We start from the raw sequence: 21,272 nt of genomic DNA on the forward strand, positions 1-21,272 counted from the left end.
CGTCTGGCATTCACTCTAAAGAGTTCAATTTTAGTCTCATCAGACCAGAGAATTCTGTTTCTTATGGTCTGAGAGTCCTTCAGATGCCTTTTGGCAAATTCCAGGCGGGGAGTTGCTTCCGTCTGGCCACTCTACCATACAGGCCTGATTGGTGGATTGCTGCACAGATGGTTGTCCTTCCGTAAGGTTCTCCTCTCTCCACAGAAGAATGCTGAAGCTTAGACAAAGTGACCATCGGGTTATTGATCACCTCCCTGACTAAGGCCCTTCTCCCCTGATCACATAGCTTAGATGGCCGGCCAGCTCTAGGAAGAGAGCTAGTGGTTCCAAACATCTTCCACTTACAGGTGATGGAGGCCACTGTGCTCAATGGAACTTTTAGAGCAGCAGAAATCTTTCTGTAGCCTTCCCCAGCCTTGTGCCTTGAGACAATCCTGTCTCGGAGGTCTACAGACAATTCCCTTGTCTTCATGTTTGGTTTGTGCTTTGACTTGCACTGAATCAAAAAAAAGTGGAAAAAGTGAAGCACTATGAATACTTTCCGGATGCACTGTAGTATATAGAAGCTAGTTTCAGTGGAAATATTGCATGGATGTTAAAGTAAATGTCGTTCCAATATCCATTGATGCCACAAAGAACTTGGCGATTTGTGATGATGTAGGGATGCTATTGCACCAAAAATAATACACTTTTCCTTTAAGATGAGTGTAGGTTTCATTAAACTTCTTCCAGGCTAAAGCATGAGATGACCGGATCTTTCTTTTGGACCGGATTATGATCACATGTCCACAAACACCATCAGATCCATGGATGTTGACTCTCTCACGTGTCGTTCCGATGAGGTGCCATAGGTTCAAAGCTTCTCAGCCAGTTTACTTCCTGCTAAATAAACGTAGACCGAGAGAAGCGGCAACTTGAGCACTGCCACCCACTGCCGCTAGTATTGATACAATAATCCTCTCATTGTGTGTGAGGGTCCGTCCAGGCCACCCTGAAGACTTTCTGCTTCTCTGGGTCAAGAGATCCTCATGTGCGGCAGGTTTTCTTCTCACAACCAGAGCCTTTAAGTCCATAAGAATCCTCACATTCTCTTTTAGCGTAAATATTGTCTTCTGGAATCATGTTGTTTTAACCCACTTCACATGATGTTAAGCTGTTTCGGTGTGGATATCCAAACTCATGGTTTTAGTTAAGGCAGCTGTAGACGTTCAGTTACGTGACACTGTTTTCGTTTGCATTCTTTCCACCAGCACTAATTTGCGTTCTTCATCATTGTTTCATAGCGCACAACAGCTAGAGTCACAGGGCTTTGATACTTGCCTTCATCTGAGCTGAATTTAATAGAAAATGCAACATTAGTATCGACCTTTGGTGCTGTTAGAGGAGATTATATTCCAGGTCAGCCCTTCACATTAGTTACAACTTTACATTAGTGACCAATTTTTGTGACCATTTTTACCTCCTTTTCCCCTCAATGTATCTAATTTCCTATTTTTCTATGCTACCTCTCGATTGATCTGTCTTCCCCTAAAATGTATGGTTGGAGGGGTCAAATTTTGCTGCAGGTAACAGTGTTGTGATGAATAAAAGCTCATAATCATCATCAAATGATTCTCTTTTCTTCCAATCAAATATCAATGCTGATATCGAGACACTAAAGCATTACATTTATACATCTCCGTTAAATAACAGGAACCGTATTTCAAGATTTACAAGAGTTTTCCTGTCTATTTACAGTTGTGAATTGTATTATTGGATGTTGATCTCTGCTCTGTCGACTTTTAATGATGGAAATTCTTCATCAAAGTGACTATTACTAAAGTTTTAGTGGTTTAAAACAACATATTGCATAATACATAATATATAGAGAGTTAAGTGTGTACAATTACAGAAAAACACTGCAGTTTATTGGATTTTGTATCGTAATTTACAACACCAAATCAGACAATATATCACAGCAAACTATTAAAAATGTCAATAAAAGTCGCTTTTTCAAACTTTTTAGCATCAAAAGTTGTTGTAGGAAAGATAATGCAATTATAAAGCATAATGTACATAATAATAAGAAGAATAAAAAAACATGGATCAAAAAATATAGAAAATGTTTCATTTACGAATACTTTTTACAGTGTATTTACATTTTGATTTATAATGGCTAATTCGGGTGAACTTGTATGATCTTATTCATCTAGTTTAGTTTGATTTGCTCATCCCCCACTGACAATTGGGTTCAGGAGTGGGGTTGCGTTCACGCCTCCTTTTTAAAATCTTACATTTTCATGTGAAACGACAAAAAAAGAAAGGTTTTCAAAGGGAAGAGGGGGAATTTTTGTTAATAATAATTTAATCAAAATTTAAAATTTTGCAAACTAAATGCAAATTCAGCAAAATTGTGCTAATGTAAGAGTTGAAGTATTAAAATTAGTTTTTAAAGTTTTTTTTATCAGTATATATGCTTTAAATATTAAAGAATTTATTAATGGAATTTTTGAATATGATTTTTTTTTCTTGTATTAATTTTACATTTTAAATTTAAAGAGTTTCCAACCCGACACTGAGAACACAGGCATGAATTACCCAGAAAACTTTACACAACTCCTAAATTAAAAATTATAGTAATTTCAGTAAACTTCCTGATCTTGCTAATTGCCAATTTAGTTTTTAAGTTATATAAATCAGCTACTTAGTCATTGGGTAGACTATTTTGACTATCATTAATTTCAGTGTCATACCAATCACACACAATTTTAAGGCTAGTTATAACATTAAAATGTTGGCTTAAAGCAAAAAACTGACATATCTTATCACTTTCAACATAAACACAGTGTCTCATTTCAAGCTGCAGAGTGAAATTTAAAGCATCAAATATGACCTGAGCAAACTGAACACATGCAGCGGTAGTCTGTTTACGATCACCAGAACCCAAATGGACCACACAGAAAGCAGATATACTGTAAGATCAGGGAATACACACTCTTTCAGCAGCTACTCACACACTTACTGATGAGCACACTAGAGTGAAAGTGAGGTGACTGGATATACTAGTGCTTTTGAATACACAGGTGTTTTCTTTCGCTTTCAGAACTGATCTCTCATTCACTCTTGGGTGGTCATGGCCAGTTTTAGTTGTATGATTGTCAGCATGTTGGCGACACTCATATGCGTGTATGTGTGTGTGTGTCTTTTATCTGTTATCTGCCACTAATAGAGGATTGTGTGTAGCTTAAAGAGGGAGATGCTGAAAGATGATTCAAACAAGGAGTTTCATGTCACGTCACTCTCTCTTATACACTCTCACTCTCTCTCTCTCTCTCTCTCTCTCTCTCTCTCTCTCTCACTTTCTCTCTCTCTCTCAATTCAGTTCAATTCAGATTTGCTTTATTGTATGAAAAATGTTACACATGTATTGCCAAAGCATTTGTGATGTTTACATTACATTGAACATCTAAAAATAACGACATATTAGTAGTGATATAAAAAAATAATTAACTGTATATTTAACATTGTAACTTAACTTTTTTTCGATAAAACAATAATAATAAATTATGTTAAACAGTATATTTAACAGTCAACGTTTTAGGATTCAGTTATAACAATTTAAAATTCTGTGTGTGTGTTTTATGCAGTATATTTAACAATCAAAATGTATGGATATAACAGTAATAATAAATAAAATTAAACAGTATATTTAACAGTCAACATTTATGGATTAAATTATAAAAATGTCAAATTCTGTGTGTGTGTGTGTTTGTGCAGTATATTTAACAATCAACATTTATGGATATAACCGTAATAATAAATAATTTAAAGTATCTAACAGTTAGGATTCATGTCAAATTCTGTGTGTGTGTGTGTGTGTGTGTGTGTGTGTGTGTGTGTGTGTGTGTGTGTGTGTGTGTGTGTGTGTGTGTGTGTGTGAGTGAGTGCGTGCGTGCGTGCGTGCGTGCGTGCGTGCGTGCGTGCGTGCGTGCGTGCGTGCGTGCGTGCGTGCGTGCGTGCGTGCGTGCGTGCGTGCGTGCGTGCGTGCGTGCGTGCGTGCGTGCGTGCGTGTGTGTCTTGATCACTGATGTTTTTGTGACAGGCATCAATGTATTGTGCTGCTAGTAGTGTGCCTCTCACTCTCTCTGTCTCTCTCTCACTTTCTCTTTCCCTCACACACACACAAACACACACATTGTAGTTTATGAGGACTCTCTATAGATGTATTTTAGACTGTAAAAAACATTTATCAAATGGCCTTTACCTATTTTGAATGTCAAAAGACCCTATAAAGTGTGATTTTTGAATCGTTATGAATTAACCTATTGATATTATGTAATTTGTCTTGTAATTTTTTTTTTAAATGTATGTTGTCAGATTCCTTAGAATCAATCTAAATCTATTAAAATCCTAAGAATGCCACTAGATTTAATCAGTTAAAAGATATAAATATGGTATAAATATATTTAGCTGTACACTGTAAAAAATATATGATCAATAAGTGATGACAACATATTTTTAGTTAATTGTAACTTATTAAATCATGTTCTTAGTTAATCATGTTCCATTTTAATTTTATGAGTAATGTAATATAAAATAAGTTTGAATGACTCATAAGGTTAGTTTGATTCAGCTTAAAATTTTAAGGCAACCAGTACTTTTTACAGTGTAGAAAAAGCCAGATCCAATTAGTTCTATTCTATGCGATTGGTTTACTTAATATTCTGGGGCGAAACTGACACAGCGCCATACTTCACACAATAGACGAATTAATAAGAAGCATTTAAACACATTGGATGTATTGATATTATTACATCTCGCTCTTATTTGTTTCTTTTATGTTTAACTAACAAATGTCAAGCACATAAAGTTTATTAGGTCAATTATGTTCGAATATGTAATCCACAGGGATGGAAATTTTATATGAAATCAGAATACATAAATTGTTTTTGTTAGGCCTAAATATTTTTTATACTCATGTCATTAAACAATGTTTTTGTCCTCATAAATCACATAAACAAGTATATACTGTATACACACACTTACTAAGTGTTTTTTTGTGTGTCTTCCAGATGAGGAATCTCCTGGTCTGTACGGCTTCCTGCATGTGATCGTCCATAAAGCCACAGGCTTTAAGGAATCTGCCAGTAAGTTATTTTAGTTTGTTTTCTATTTCACATGCCAAAAATGACTAAAAGAGAAGACTTTCTTATTGTTCTTAAGTATGAACATCTATATATTGTTAAAATATACAATAAGTGAATTTAGGCTTTAAACAGACTTGATTTTTGCTATTTATTAAGCTATACATATTACAACTCATGCAAATAGGGGCAACACGGTGGCTCAGTGGGTAGCAATGTCACCTCACAGCAAGAAGGTCACTGGTTCGAGTCCCGGCTGGGCCAGTTGGCATTTCTCTGTGGAGTTTGCATGCTCACCCCATGTTGGTGTGGCTTTCTTTCGGGTGCTTCGCTTTCCCCCACAGTCCAATCACATGCAGTATAGGTGAATTGATTAAACTAAATTGGCCGTAGTGTATGAGTGCGTGTGTGTGTGAATGTGAGTTTATATGGGTGTTTCCCAGTACTGGGTTGCGGCTGGATGGGCATCCGCTGCGCAAAACATGTGCCGGAATACTTGGAAATTCATTCCGCTCTGGTGACCAATGGGTACATAGAGTTAATCCAAAAGGCAAAGTCAAGAAATGGTCAGTACAGGCGGCAAAGAATCAATGACGAGAAAACAAGGCGAGGGTCTGGAAATACGGCACGGAAAAACAAGGTAAATGCTTCGTAATATTTACAGGTTAACAAGACTCAGCAATGAGCGAGGGAATGTGAGCAGTCTGTAGTGTATAGTCTGTGCAATGAGTCCCTGATCAGCTTCCAGCTGTGTGTGTGTAATCATCTGAGAACCGGAAGAGGTGTGTGTGTGATGTGCATGACGGGAAATGTAGTTTATAAAGTGACAGAGTTGTAGTTCTCCAGCAATCTGCAAGGATTTGTTTTCATAGCAGTCTTTGGTTATTTTGCAGAATGTAAGAGTAGGGAAAGCACCATTTATTCGGCATAAAAACCAATTTGACTTCTCGTTAAATAAATATTAGCCTATATACAGTGGTGTGAAAAAGTGTTTTCTTTTTTTAAGTTTTTATCACACTTTAAAGTTTCAGATCATCAAACGAATTTAAATATATTAAATCACGCAGTTTTTGAAATGAAGGTTTTTATTATTAAGGGAAAACTAAATAAAGGAAAGGAATAAATAAAGGAATATAGAAATATTTCAGCTGTATGAATCAGCGTTTCTCAAACTAAGGTCTGTGGTCCACTCAGTATTAAAACATTATGTTCTGCCATCATGGCAAAGACAAAAGAAATCAGTTATTAAAACTATTATTATGTTTAAAAATGTATTGAAAAAAAAGTTATCTACGTTAAACAGCACTTGGGAAAATATTTGAAGAATAATTCACATTTGACTGGAGGGCTAATAATGTCAACTTCAGCTGTACAGTAGCTTAGTTTATGGTTTAATGTTTAATGGATATACAGTAGTTTATTAGCTATGTTTAATGCTGTAAGTATTTTAGGTCGCACTTTATTTTGATTCTCCGTTTGTTAGAACATTAGATTATAAGTAGACTGTTAGGTTAGGGTTAGGGTTAGTGTAAGTTGACGTGTACTTGCACAGTTTCTTATAGTCAGTTAAATATCTGTTAAAGGAGCAGTATCAACAGATATTAAGCAGACAGTCTACTAATACTCAAATGGACCATCAAAATAAAGTGTTACCGTATTTTATCAGTTCATAGCATCTCTCCATTTCTTTTTTTTTTAGGAAATACATTACATTTATAAGGAAAAACGGCTTTTGTGTTGTTAATCCAAGCAGTCTAATTCAGTAAGTGCATCTTGGGAGCTCAGCGTTTTATAAGTTCCTTTTTAGTATTGATTAAAGTCATAGATGAATCTGGAAATCATCTCTCGTCTCAGTTACACTTTTTCCTTACACCCAAGACACATAACTAGATATACGTCAGCATTGTGTGTGTGTGTGTGTGTGTGTGTGTGCGTGCGTGTGCGCAATACAGTTGCCAGGTCATAATCGTATCATTTGTAAGAATAATTAATGTGGGAGGTTCACTCCTAAGTATTTGCATATATATTTACACATTATGTCCTTTTCGCTTTATGAGGTCTGGGCTGGTCTATCACATCTGTGTACAATATGCTAATGTGAATTTGCATAAAGGACACATATGGCCTGCAGACTCCGTGGTAACAATCAGACGTCTGTTTTAAAGCCCCAATGAATGACACAATATACTTCCTCAGGGCTGTTTCAAAAGAGCCATTGTGTAAGACACTTTTGAGGTTTTTTTTGGACAATGTGAGTGTATTTGTGTGTGTTTGGTTGCTCTGAAGTCATTTGTCAGGAAGTTTGTGGTGTTGTGGTTGTTTGAATGTGACAATGTGAGCAAACATGTGTTCTGCAAATGGAAAAGCAGGTGTTTGGGTATCTCTTTATAGTGGGATGTACACAAAACACGATGGAATCTTCTTGTTAAAGGTCTTGATCCACTTGGAAAGGAAATGCATCCAAATCCTCACTCGGGGCAATTCATACAAACTGGGTCATTGACATTGGCTTCCCAATAAAAAGAGTGAAAATACTGACCTAGAAGACCAACTGCAAATTTTAATACTTGCAGTAAATGCATGTTCTTGATCTTTCTGATCATTTGGTTTCATGACATGTCCATTTTACCAGTTGTTATTAGCTAGCTTGCACAGAAGCGGATTTATCAGTTTTCTCATTAGATACTAGATCATGTTTTTAAGGCGCCCTTTTAAGAATATCTGTGTATACATAGGCCTAGTTGAATAATAAGCATTCAGAACATGGAAATGGCTCTACCGTACGCCTCAGACACCATTGTTTTCTAGTTCTCGTGTAAACTCCATGAGTGTAAAACCTCTTCGAAAAACAGCCTCAAGATTTGTATGTACTTTAGGTTCTAAGTCATCTGGACCTGACGAGCTGTGCATCATCAGCAGATGACCAGCCAAAACACAGACTGATGTTGCACACGGGATCATTAATATGCACACCCCTGGCTACGTTTTAAGATCATATAACAATGATAAATTTCCTTCCTTATTTTTAAGTTTATCAAAGTTTATATTATTCTTTTTTTCCAGTAGCAGATGTTTGTTTTCTGTGTTAGAGCTCACCAGAACACAAAATGCGTGATATACCAGCCTGATCTCACGAGAATGTAAGTTCTAATGTACGTTTTGTCAGTTTAGTGCCTAACTCAGTTCAGTTGTTTAAAAATATACGATTTTAAAAAAGAGGCGTGGCACCCAACCTCACCCCTAAACCCAGCTATCATTGGAGGATGAGCAAATTATACAAATTAGATCAAATGAATTCATACGAATTAGCCACTAAATCAAAAAGTTACGAATTGCCGTGAGATTGCATTGTATACGCCAGCATGATTTGACATTTTTTTACGCTTTACGATTTTACGCTACTAAGTATTTTACGTTTTGTCTGTTTAGTGGCTAATTCGTACGAATTCTACGAGTTCAGTCATATGAAAATGTACGATTTTAAAAATGAGGCGTGGCACCCAACCCCACCCCTAAACCCAACCGTCATTGGGTGATGAGCAAATCGTACTAAATTGTACGAATTAGATCGTGCGAATTCATACAAATTAGCCACTAAATCAAAATGTTACGAATTGCCGTGAGATTGCATTGGATATACAGATAAATTTATTCAGCACTACCATGAATAGGCATAAGGTATATGTTTAATTGTATGTTTTGTTAATTCATTGTTTTTATTGGGAAATTTGCCAGATATGTTTGTAATTTGAGGTAACAAACACTGAGTATTATTATTATTTAATATACGTTTAAGCAAAGTGTCTTATCACTCAGATCTTACTCTAACATGCATGTACAGTAACTTCTTACTTGATATGACTGCTGTCTTCACTTACTAAAGCTAAGCAGGGCTAAGCCTGGTCAGTACCTGGATGGGAGACCACATGGAAAAAATAGGTTGCTGTTGAAAGTGGTGTTAGTGAGGCCAGCAGGGGCACTCAACCTGCGCTCTGTCTGAGTCCTAATACCCCAGTATAGTGAAGGGGAAACTATACTGTCAGTGAGCGCCGTCTTTCGAAAAAGACGATAAACCGAAGTTCTGACACTCTGTAGTCATTTAAAATCCCATGGCTCTTCTCGAAACAGTAGGGGTGTAACCCCGATGTCCTGGCCAAATTCCCTCAATCGGCCCTTATCAATCATGGCCTCTTTATCATCCCTATCCACCGAATAAGCTCTGTCACTGTCTGAGGACGCAGTTCCTCCTTCAGATGATGTCACTTCCCATCTGCCATTCTGTAGGGCAACATTTGGGTCCAATTAAAATGATTACACTCTTTGTGTAATAGAGAACCATCAGTTGTCTTTCTATATTGTATGTGTCCATCCAAACCACAAATTTCCATGCCTTCAATATAATTTGTTCATCACTTTTGTCACATAAATGGAAGCTCTAATAAGTAACAGCCTCTTGAAGAAGTTTCTCGCTCAGCTTTTTCACTTCACAATCCTTTCACAGTGATTCTGAAGTAATGACTGTGCACTTTATTCATCTTTAAGAGCCCAATAAAGATCTGAACCCTTGTATAAACATGCTCAATGCTAGATTTAAACTCACAATCCTCAAAACCTGAGCACCTTCACTCACTGTCCTGATTCATGCAGGATATTTATATGTTTTTTAAAAATACATTTCCTGTTCTCTGAAGAACTGGGTTTCTGTGCCTGGTGCTGCTAAAAACTAAAGCCTCCTCTGACCATGAGGAGCGATGACCTTATTTCAGCTTTAGAGATTTGAGGCCGTTAGAGCTGCGGAAAATGGGCTGTTTGTGCAGAAATAGTGACATGTGTTTGAAGGACAGCTTGGGTTAATGCAACAGGATGCTCTTTTCATTTAAGAATAGATTTTTTTTTGTATTTGTTTTGAATTTAGGGAATAGATAGAAACAGAAATGTGAGGGAAAATGTGATCTCAGAACTCAGCACAAGCCTTTTAAACCCTGCTTTTAAAGAATATAGAGCCAATGCTGTCCATTTGGTCTGTAATTTGTGCTATATTTTGTTTCATATTTTTTACTACCCCAGAGAATGATGGGAAATGTAGTACAGCACTCACAATTTTACTCAATGAAATGTTTTCTGGCAAGTTTATCACAAATTTAAGTAAATAAGCATACAAACCAAAATGTACACTCAACTTTTATACCTAAAGAGAAAGTTGACACAATAATAAAATAATTTTAATTGCTTTATTTCTATTTCAGTGAAAGACAAAATATATTTTGAAGTTGTTAAAAGTTCACCCAAAAAATAGAAATTTAATTACTCTATTATTAATTACTCAAACTAATCATGTTCAAAACTCCACTGGAGAAGAATCTTCAAAATCTTCTCTCTATCTTTTTTATATACACGATTGTGCCGTCGAACTGTTGTAAAAACGCAAGATCACACTCGCAGCAGTGCGATATGGCTGTAGATCAGCACTGGTGGGACACTGTATATCGCCTCACATCAGTGCTGATATAGTCATATCGCACTGCTACGAGTGTGATATTACTCATATATACGGTAAATTTACAGTGTTACATGTCGTTTATACAAATTGCAGTTAACATGCAATTAACAATCCAAAATGTGCTCTATATCTAACTGTCCTATATCATTGCCTACTATTTGAAGAGCTGGTTTCAAAGAAAACACTGAAATTCCCACCGGTGGTTGTGTTGTCATGTAATTAAGATGACCATTGGACTGAAGGCTGACAGAAACTGATGTGCATGCATATGGATACAGCATAAAGCAACATTATTATCATACACATCACTACCAGCCTGTCAGTTATAGCAGCACCCTGACCGTCTGCAAGCTCATGTTAAAGCCAAACTCTCAAACCACACAACACCAGCTCCATGTTAATTGAACATCACTTCATTTCTCTCCTGTCTCCTCAATACATGCTTCACAGAGGTCAGAGGTCACGCCTGCTGCAATCCATCACACTGTCAGAGAGACCTACACACATTATAGCAATGAGATAAACTTCATTTGCTGTTAGGTTGTGTGCACGCTAATGTGTTTTCTTTTTGATGTGGCATTTTAAACTGATACTTCCGTCATGTTTTAGAACACACAAAGTACAGTAGCTGTAAAATTACAGCACAATACTGTAGCCTATATGAGCCTATATTGAGGGATTGTAAAGACATTCCTTATAAACAATTGGTAGGATATTGGATTGCATTGAGAGAGAAAGGTGGCAGGTATGTGTGTGTGTGTGTGTGCGTGCGTGCGTGCGTGCGTGCGTGCGTGCGTGCATGCGTTTGTGTGTATGTACATTTAAAAGAAATGTGTATTTGATTTTTTTTCTATCTGTGTGTGTACTGCTTTTGATGGTTTTACGAGGACACAAATTTGTGTGTGTCTGTGCACGCACTTATGTGAGTTCTTGTGTGTGTGTGTGTGTGTTTATGTGTGGATGAGTACTGGTTTCGGTAGTTTCTGTGTGTGTATGTATGTGTGTGTGTTTGTGTTTGTAAATTTAAAAGAAACGTGTGTTTAATGTGTGTTTAATGTTTATGTGTGTACTGGTTTTGCTGGTGTGTGTGTGCGCGCTCGCACATCTGTGTGTGCACACTCATGTATGTGTGTGTACATTTAAAAGATTGTTCTGATTGTGGTAATTTACAAGGACACAAAAGTTATGTGTGTGTCTGTGTGTGTGTGTGTGTGTGTGTGTGTGTGTGTGTGTGTGTGTGTGCGTGCGTGCGTGTGTGTGTGTGTACTGCTTTTGGTGGTTTTACGAGGACACAAATTTGTGTGTGTGCGCATCTGTGTGTGTGTATGTATGTGTGTTTGTACATTTAAAAGAAATGTGTGTTTAATGTTTATGTGTGTACTGGTTTTGCTGGTTTTACAAGGACACTAATTTGTGTGTGTGTGTGTGTGTGCGTGTGTGTGCGTGTGTGTGCGTGTGTCTGTGTGTGTGTGCGTGCGTGCGTGCGTGCGTGCGTGCGTGCGTGCGTGCGTGCGTGTGTGTGCGTGTGCATGTGCGTGCGCATGTGTATGTACATTTAAAGGAAATGTGTGTTTGTTTTTTATGTGTGTGTGTTGGTGCGTGAGTGCATGCATGTGTTGTGTTTGTGTGTGTGTGTACATTTAAAGGAAATGTGTGTTTGATGTTTTTGTGTGTGTGTGTGTGTGTGTGTGTATGCTTGCGTGGGTGTGTTTGTACATTTAAAAAAAATGTGTGTATGATGTTTGCATGTGAGTGTGTGTGTACTGTTTTTGGTGGTTAACAAGGATACAAATTTGTGTGTGTGTGTGTGTATGTATGCGCGCACTTAAGTGAGTTCTTATTCGTATGTGTGCATGTGTTTGCACATGCATGGGAGGCAGAATGACACACAGGCAGCTGGAGAAGACAGATACTCTGTTTCTGTGTATGAGAATCCACCTCTGTACTGTGTGTCGGTATTGACACATATGGATTTATTTAATAATAGATGGCAGAGCAGCCGGGTGGAAAAAATCATTAAGGTTTTAAGTGCTGACACGAAGAGATAAAGCTACACTCACTGTACATGGCTTCATTAATAAACACAGATTTCAACAAATAAATCACACTCAATGTTTTCTTCAAATGTGCTATATTGAAGTGCTAAATTAATATAAACATTAAGCAATTAACCCACCAATGGCTACAAATACATTATGTTGAATGTATCTTGGTTAAAATGGTGAATTTCAGATAATGACACCTATAGAAACAACTGCTTAAAACAACTGACAATCGTGTGGCTTATTGCATTTAGTGTTATTTATTTATTTAAATACAGTTTTGGGTAACACTTTTCTTTATTACAGTACCTGCCTATCTTATTACTAAGATATAAACTGTTTATTAGCACTTATAAAGTATGAGCTTATTTTACATCCCTAATTCTACCCAATACCTAAACCCAACTACTACCCACCAACTACAACAGGCATCAAAACAACTTATTACACTATTGAATAAGGTATTTTTAAAGGTGCAGTATGTAAGTTTGACACCCAGAAGTTGAACTAGGTATTGCATTCCTGGATCAAAGCAAACGCAAGCGCAGGTTGCCAGATTAATGACCGACAGGAGCGAGTCTGAGTATCAAGCCTAAAGGCTGATTTAAACCTGTTCCATATAAAAGCAACGGCACGAATAATTTTCTGTATTAAAAGAAGTGTTTGTTTTATCCAGCACCTGGAATTGACATATTAGAAATGGCTTCTATTTCTTGCAGCTGAACAACAGAAAACTTTAACAATGATCATCTCAGGTGCACCTCAGTGTTAAGTGCTAATAATGTGAGTTTGAATGCCATTTTACACAACATTTATTGCCATACTACTGAAAGCAGCAGCAGATAAATAAAATAATGTACATTTAATAATGTTAAAGAGGTTTAATATGTATTAAATAGATTATAAATCTTACCATTTCGTTCGTGCAGTAAGTGCACTATTCTGTGCTTCTGAATGGTTGTATTGAAAGGTCTGTCGTGTTTCGTCTGGTGACAACAGCCCAATTGCTCATCTCTGCAAATGCCATCACATAGCGTGTTGTTTGGACACGGGGTTACAATGTAACCTGCTCATCTAATTTTACATTAGTAATATTTATGTTATTTGCTAATTAATAACCACATGTGAAACTCTTCCTAATTAATAACCACATGTGAATCTGCATCTTATATTAAGAGTGTGCTACTGTCCACCGGAGGTTGCATTTCAGTCATGGCGTATGCTTTGAGAGACTTTCTGAATGACGCTGTTTTCCAACAGGGCAACCCAGAGTACTGAAATATATGTGGCTAAAGTGGCATTGGGCAGGTTAAAAGAACCAAAACAAAGACCACCGTTCCGGCACGGAATGCACATTTTCAGAGCATCAATATCTGACTCAAGCATTGTTTTTCAGATAAACAAGAATGTTCACTCAGCATGTTTCTTAAATGTCTGCAAACATATGATATGGTATTTTTATGCTTTACAAGCATCAATACCTGACATACAGCACCTTTAAGATCAATATTTAATTAAAATTATGATAGATGCCATGAAACCGTCCACATGTACAAAATAAAAATAACTCAAATTCAGATATACTGTATATGATAGGAATGTCAGCTTTTAAGCTTGTCCAGCAACATTTGTTTTATTTTTTTTAAATAAATGTACGTTTTCTCACATGTTTCTTCTTGTGTTGTGCAGATCTGTACTGTACGCTGGAGGTGGACTCTTTCGGCTACTTTGTCAGCAAAGCCAAAACACGTGTGTTCAGAGACACAACAGAACCACAGTGGAACGAGGTCAGCTTTCTGCAAGTCTATAAAAAGACATTACAATAAGAGTGACCTGACCGGTCTCCAAATTAAATGCTTGCCTTTCATTCGTCCCCTTCTAGGAGTTTGAAATCGAGTTGGAGGGCTCACAATGTCTGCGGATCTTGTGCTACGAGAAGTGTTACGACAAATCGAAACTCAACAAGGACGACAACGAGATCGTGGACAAGATCATGGGCAAGGGCCAAGTACAGGTAGGACAGACCAAAGACCACATCACATTGGTTTACACCACATTTAAAGCTGCAGTCTGTAACCTTTTTCTTCTTTTGTGGCTAAAAATTATCCGAAGTGGGATTCACAGTCAGGGTGCTTTCACACCTGTGGATCGATTCTCTTGTTCCGAAACAGGGATTAAAATTGTTACAATGTTGCTCTTTGTTCTTGGTGCAGTTCGCTTTCACACATTTTCTAATGGCCCGTTTCCACTGAGTGGTACGGTACGGTTCGGTTTGGTACGCTTTTATGGCCGTTTCCACTGTCAAAAGGCGTACCGAACCGTGCCATACCGTATCACTTTTTCGGCACCCTTTCGAAAGGGTACCAATCACGAGAAAGGGTACCAAAAGGCGGAGCTAGACACGCAGCTGAATGCTATTGGTTTACAGAGATACGTCATTCGCTTACGCAACAAGCCAGAATGAAAACAAAAACCCGCCATGTTTAAAATACACAGCAAGAGATTACAGCGGAATTACATATACATATAACAACGAGCCATGGTCAACCCGGGCTCAAACAAACCATGTCGTCGTCTTGATGAACAGCCACAATGCCAAAAAGAAGAGCAGATTTACCCTATGCCCTGTAGTTTTTTACGAGCTAGGCTGAAGTGCGAGCGGCTTCGTTTTTTTGCTTGTGCTCACAGCGCTTCTATATTTGATAAAACAAACTTCTTGAGCTGATTATAATAATGTGCGCTTGATAATTGACGTGCTTTTGAAACCTGATCCTGTCAGAAGCTGACAAACGCGAGAGTGAAGCGCGAAAAAAAGGAGAAGCCGGAAAAAAAGTAGCACATTATTTCTGAACAAACTGCCATGTTTAACTATTATCATCACCTTTTGGACTAATATAAACTCAGAGAGATGTAATTGCTCTCTAACAGAGGCTACATGTGCTGCTGAAGATCACAAACACAGATGAGAGGTCTGCTCTGACTGTGGGCTACATTTCCTATTGTTTTTGACCCTAAATAAGCACTAAATGTATGCTGCGTGTCGTTTGTCTGTAATTGGTAACATATCTGAGACTGTAAGGGGCTGTATGTGTTTATATATGTTCATTTATTTATTTATGTTATGTAATTGCAGACATCACAGTAGGTTATTTCGCACTGATCGTCATTGATCTGCAGTTATAATCAACTCATGTTCATAGAAAAGTTAGTAATAAACATTTATACAGAAGTATTTATGTGTGTAAAGCATCTGTTTTGTGAGAAGTGCTTCTCATGAGGTATGTAAGCGACCCATACAGCTTTACTGTAGACATTTTCTTGAGCGAAAATGACGTTGACTGAAACTTTGCCATACACCATGCCCACCAAAAGGGTACCCTTGGTAGTGGAAACGCGCAAGCCTGATAAAGGTGACCCGTACCGACCATTCCTCGAACCGTACCGTACTGTAGCAGTCAGTGGAAATGAGCCATAAATGTACCAAAAGAGTAAACTCTCCTAACGATGGTCAGAGTTTCATGGCATATTTTGATTAGTCCCGCTCAGCTGTCATGCATCCTTATTTCAATTTATGACTATGAGCAATAAGACATTATGAGCGAAAAGCTGCGCTTTTATTTTGAATGGTGACACCCACAGACAACGTCACCAAATATAAATCAGAGGTAAGACTTTCTCATACATAGCAGTTGGCTTATACATTATGGGCTTTACATTATAGAGAGAAATAACAGATAACCCAAGACTGCTGTTTGGTCAATTTTCCTAACTGATAAACAGCTCTCGTTAATAGTTCAACATGCTTTCACTTTCATATTTGACATGAAATGCACATTTACTGATAGGAATGACCTCCCGCCCTACTCATAATTCTATCTTCATATAGCTGTATATGCCTATTACATATCCATAATACACTGTGATATAGCCTGGCTCGGATCGTTTTGCTTTCTCACTACAATCGATCCGCTCAGTTCGTTTCAATCGAGCCGAGACCACCTCATTCAGGCGATCTCGGACCGACTGTTTTGGCGTGGATCCTATTGCAATTGCTGGATTCACATATGCCAAACGAACTGCACTAACTGGGGAAATGCACCAGGTTCCGAAACAAAAGTCAAGGTAAACACCCTCACAGTGACTGACAGCTACAAAAACTTTTAGAAAGCAATTAGATTCATCCACGAGGAGCCACCAGGTCCACATCCCACCTACAGATGATCATTCGCAAACTACTGCAATTGCAAGCAAAACAAACAGACTGCAGCTTTAAATTGTAGAGGTTTCCTGATGTCTGCTGTGAGCGTTTGGTGTGTTTTGGTGTGTTTTTTTTTTTTACATGGGCCTCTTTACCACTTGTGAACGCATGGTTTACATTTCTTTCTACTCACATAACGTGGGAAATGCCCCAATTAAAGTGTTGAGATCAGTGTGTTCACATGTGTTTTGTGGTATGCGGCTGACGTTAGGAACAGTTATCAGACCTGGCATCAACATGAGCCGAAAACATGCTCTTTCAGGAGGAATTTTTCAACAGACGTTCTCTAAAAAACTTTATAAATATGGCTTTTCATTTTGCTGTATTCTATCATTGGTCTTTTCTGTTGCTTGTTAGCGGTTAATGCTAATTATGCTAATGTCACGCTATGTCACGCTTTTTTGCTATGCTTAAATTATCATACTTGAAGGTATTGCATTGGTGTTGCTTCTTTTAAATCTAGGACAGCTTATGTGAGCTAAAACAGCGCTGGGTTTAATTTCTCGGGTGGTTTATTTCTGTTTTATGTTCATGTTATTCTCTTGGGATCATAGCCAGAGGTGAATTAGCAGCATGAGAGATGATTCTCTGTTTTCAGAGAGAATTGTGCTGTGTGTGTCGTTCTTATCCGTGTTTATAGATGATGCATCACATTCATCTTGTTTTTTGGTTTAGTTTTCTATTCAGGTGTGCATGTGTGAGATAGTGGATTGGTCAACTTGGTTTTTACTGTATTTACTGTAGCTAGCAACGGTTTTATTGATGACATTTTCTGTTGTATTTAAGCCCTCGTTTTCCTCAATTCTGTGTTTAGTCTGGTTTGTAATAATGTTGCTTTTTGAATTTTCCTACATTTATTAATTGATTGTTGGATTTTGGAATTTGTGCGTTACCAACATCACCTCCATATGCAATTAGTTATGACACTTCATTTATTATTAGGTGTTATTATGAGTATTGGGCAGAGAAAAGCAGTTTGGCAAATAAAAAAAAAAAGGAAAAGCAAAAAAAAAAAGTCAATAATGAATAAATAAAAGAATAAAGGGAAAAAAATTTGATTAAAAAATGAACGTGCATTAACAACGTCACCTTTACAAGCAATTAATTATAATACTACTTGTATTATTGGCTATTATTGGAAGTATTGGGTAGAGAAAATCTTTTTGAAAAGAAAAACAAAGAAAAATTATTAATAATTTAATTAATAAAATGAAAAATAATGAAGATACTGTAAATGAACACATTAGTGAAAAATCTATAAAATACAATCAATGTAAAATATCAGAATATTAACTAAATAATTGAACTAATAATAGTAGGTTTATACAACTAATAATTAAATAATATTAAAATTAAACTAAAATAGTTGAATTGAAGTTTTTTAATATAAAAGAAACAAATCTAAAAATAAAATTTAAAATATGAGTAGAAAAAATAATATGAAATAACTATTAAATAACTTAATAGAAATCAATGTTTTTTGCATACTTATTTTCTTATTTGGTATTATTAGAAATATCGAGAAAAGCTTTTTTTTAAAGGAAAACAAAGAAAAATTATTAATAATTTAATTAATAAAATAACAAACAATGAAGATAAATTAACACATAAATAAAAAAATCTATAAAATACAATTAAATAATGTAAAATATCAGAATATTAACTAAATAATTGAACTAATTACACAGCTTCCCACAAGTTTAAAATATACTTGAGGTGGTAGCCGGATTGAAACACATCATTTACCCACATCACATAAATAGTTAACTATATGTGACAAAAAACATCATTTAACTTTTTAACAATAATTTTATTTATTATGGCACTGAAATACACTGTTTCTTTTCAATGGGTAAAAGTAAAAAAGGAATCTATTTCTCTTACTATTAAACTATTCAGGAGCCATGTGCACCCATTGACAGCTCAAATCTGCTTCTCACTGTCTTTCAAGTTCAAAGCAAACTTGAATGCCAAAGCATTTAGATATATATATCAAGTAGCCTATATATTATATTAACATCATCAAATAAAATAATCAGCAAATGAGAAACAAATGACAGAGAAAGGAATAAAACAGACAATATGTCAAAAAAATAGCATAATTCCAAGATAAATGCGTGTCAATTATTTAAATAAGGCATATGCGTTGATTAACCACTAGTGGTGTACATATATTTTGCAGCTAGTTTAGACCAGTCATTTCATTCTCTCCGAGTCTTCAGTGAAGTTTTTCCTGAACCGTTGAGATAAAAAAATATATTATTGAATGTTTCCATCCCTCTTGCAACTGTGTGTGTGCAAGTGAAAGTAGGCTTAAGTAAAAAGGTAATGCAAAAATGCATACGAGCTTTAGAAAACGAAAGCAAAAGTTGAATCCCGCTCATTTTAGGAGATTTAGAAACCCAGGCCGGACGATTTTTTTCAAGTGCCAAAAAGGCGAGACTCTGTGGGTCTGCAAGTCAAGGTAGGCTGTCTGTGGGAGTGTTGACAGGTCTTGCGCACACAGAACGAAACGGGTAATCGAGAGAAGATTTTCCTCTACTTAGTCGATCGTGAATGTTTGGTTATATTAGGCGGATACAAAATAGTGTGAAAGGATGATAATAATAGTAAAAAATGTGTCACTAAATATACTTGGGCGGCTGTTAATATACCTGGACGGCCCACCCAAGTAAAGTCTATGTGTGGGAAGCACTGAATTATACAACTTAATTAATTATACAACTAAAAGTGTTGAATTTAATTTATTTTAATATCTCTTTCACGAGTTCACACTTGCAATAGTTTCAGAATAAAGCGTATTTGGCGTGCTGTCCGGGGAGAGGGCTCTGAGCTCGGGGAAGACACCCAAACTCGAGTTATTCCTCTTATCAGGAAACAGAGAGGAATAGGGATTCGAGCGAAGTATCTAGCCCGGCCCCAGAACGCTCCCCCCGGGATTGTAATGCTTAAGAGGTGAGGTGACGGAGTGGTGGAGGGATGCTAAAGTCGTAAGATGCTGCAGGTAAGACAGCTTTGGTATATATAGGGGTTTGGTCAATAACTGATTGGATAATAGAATAATTGTCAATGATGTATTTGATACTGAAACTTCTGCGCGTGCTCCTCCCGGAATTTGTTTATAAAACATCACTTGTGTAAAATAATTTTTTTATGGTTTTTTCTTTTTTTTTACTAATAAGTTTTTCTAAATCAGGTTACTTTTGCAGATTTAATGTCCGTCAATGTGCTGATTGCCTCTGTAAAGCTAAAACACAAATGCATATCCCCTGACAGATTTCTCCTGCAATGACAAATAGGCTTTAACACAAAAAGGTGCAAGGGCAACAGAAAGTGCTGCTTTTTTGTCTTCTATAAATAATGGCTACAGATGGATTCCACCAATACTGTGATTTATTTGGGTTTGTCTACTGTATTGCAAGGTGTGTATTGCAACATTATTAAAACATTAATACTTACAAACACAAAAGGCATGGCTAATAGGTTTCTGACTCGCTTTTTTTGAGCTAGAAATAAAAACAAGTGCATTGTTAAAGTATATCAGCCTAATGGAGTACAATGAAAAAGCAGAATACACAAAAATCTGGACTATAACCATCTTACATTCATTTCACATCAGCCTTCAGTGTGTGTGACCTGTGCCCCGCTGAACTCTCTCCTATGGTGAAAAGTATACGTTTAGGAGATATTTAGCTGCTTGGCCTTCTAGTTAATACCTTCCTTCCTGGACAGGACGACGAGCCACTTCTGAAACTGAAGTTCCCTTCTTTCTGTGCATGTGAGAGGCCTTGTTTCTATTTGAGGGAGTTTACAGAGCATTCAATAGGTGCTGAGAAGAGACTCTGTGCAGTGTACGGGTCACTACTAAAGCTGATTTAAATTCACTTCAAGTACAGGGTTTTTACTTCAGCAAACCTTCAGGATGTTTGTCTGTAATATGTTTTTCTCGGATCAGTGTGTGACCGTGGAACTTTGGACATTGGTTTCGTTTAACTTTTAAACTTTTTTGAACTTTTTTTTTTTTTTTTTGAGGCATCTTACATTGAGGATCACGTTTTTTCTAATGTCAATGTATAGTACTGTATCTGTATATTGATGATCATACAGTACAGTATGTGTGTGTGGACCACTTTACACTGCTCTACTGTGTTGAACTATACATATCTTAGAATATGTATGTATATATATATACATATCTTAGAATATGTATGTATGTATGTATGTATGTATGTATGTATATATATATATATATATATATATATATATATATATATATATATATATATATATATATATATATATATATATATATATATATATATATATATATATATATATATATATATATA

At 36.6% G+C, this 21,272-nt stretch overlaps 1 protein-coding gene across 4 annotated transcripts in view; it reads left to right on the forward strand.

Moving 5' to 3' along the window:
* Window positions 1–21,272, forward strand: part of abr (ABR activator of RhoGEF and GTPase) — a 336,423-nt gene that overhangs the window by 215,753 nt on the left and 99,398 nt on the right. For all 4 annotated transcript variants that reach the window (XM_056458657.1, XM_056458658.1, XM_056458659.1 and 1 more), the window contains 3 exons: window positions 5,052–5,126; window positions 14,355–14,452; window positions 14,548–14,679. In XM_056458657.1, coding sequence (XP_056314632.1) covers window positions 5,052–5,126; window positions 14,355–14,452; window positions 14,548–14,679 — 305 coding nt within the window. The remainder of the gene's footprint in view (window positions 1–5,051; window positions 5,127–14,354; window positions 14,453–14,547; window positions 14,680–21,272) is intronic.

This window comes from Danio aesculapii, chromosome 5 (genome assembly GCF_903798145.1).
Source record: "Danio aesculapii chromosome 5, fDanAes4.1, whole genome shotgun sequence".
NCBI classification, from domain to species: domain Eukaryota; kingdom Metazoa; phylum Chordata; class Actinopteri; order Cypriniformes; family Danionidae; genus Danio; species Danio aesculapii.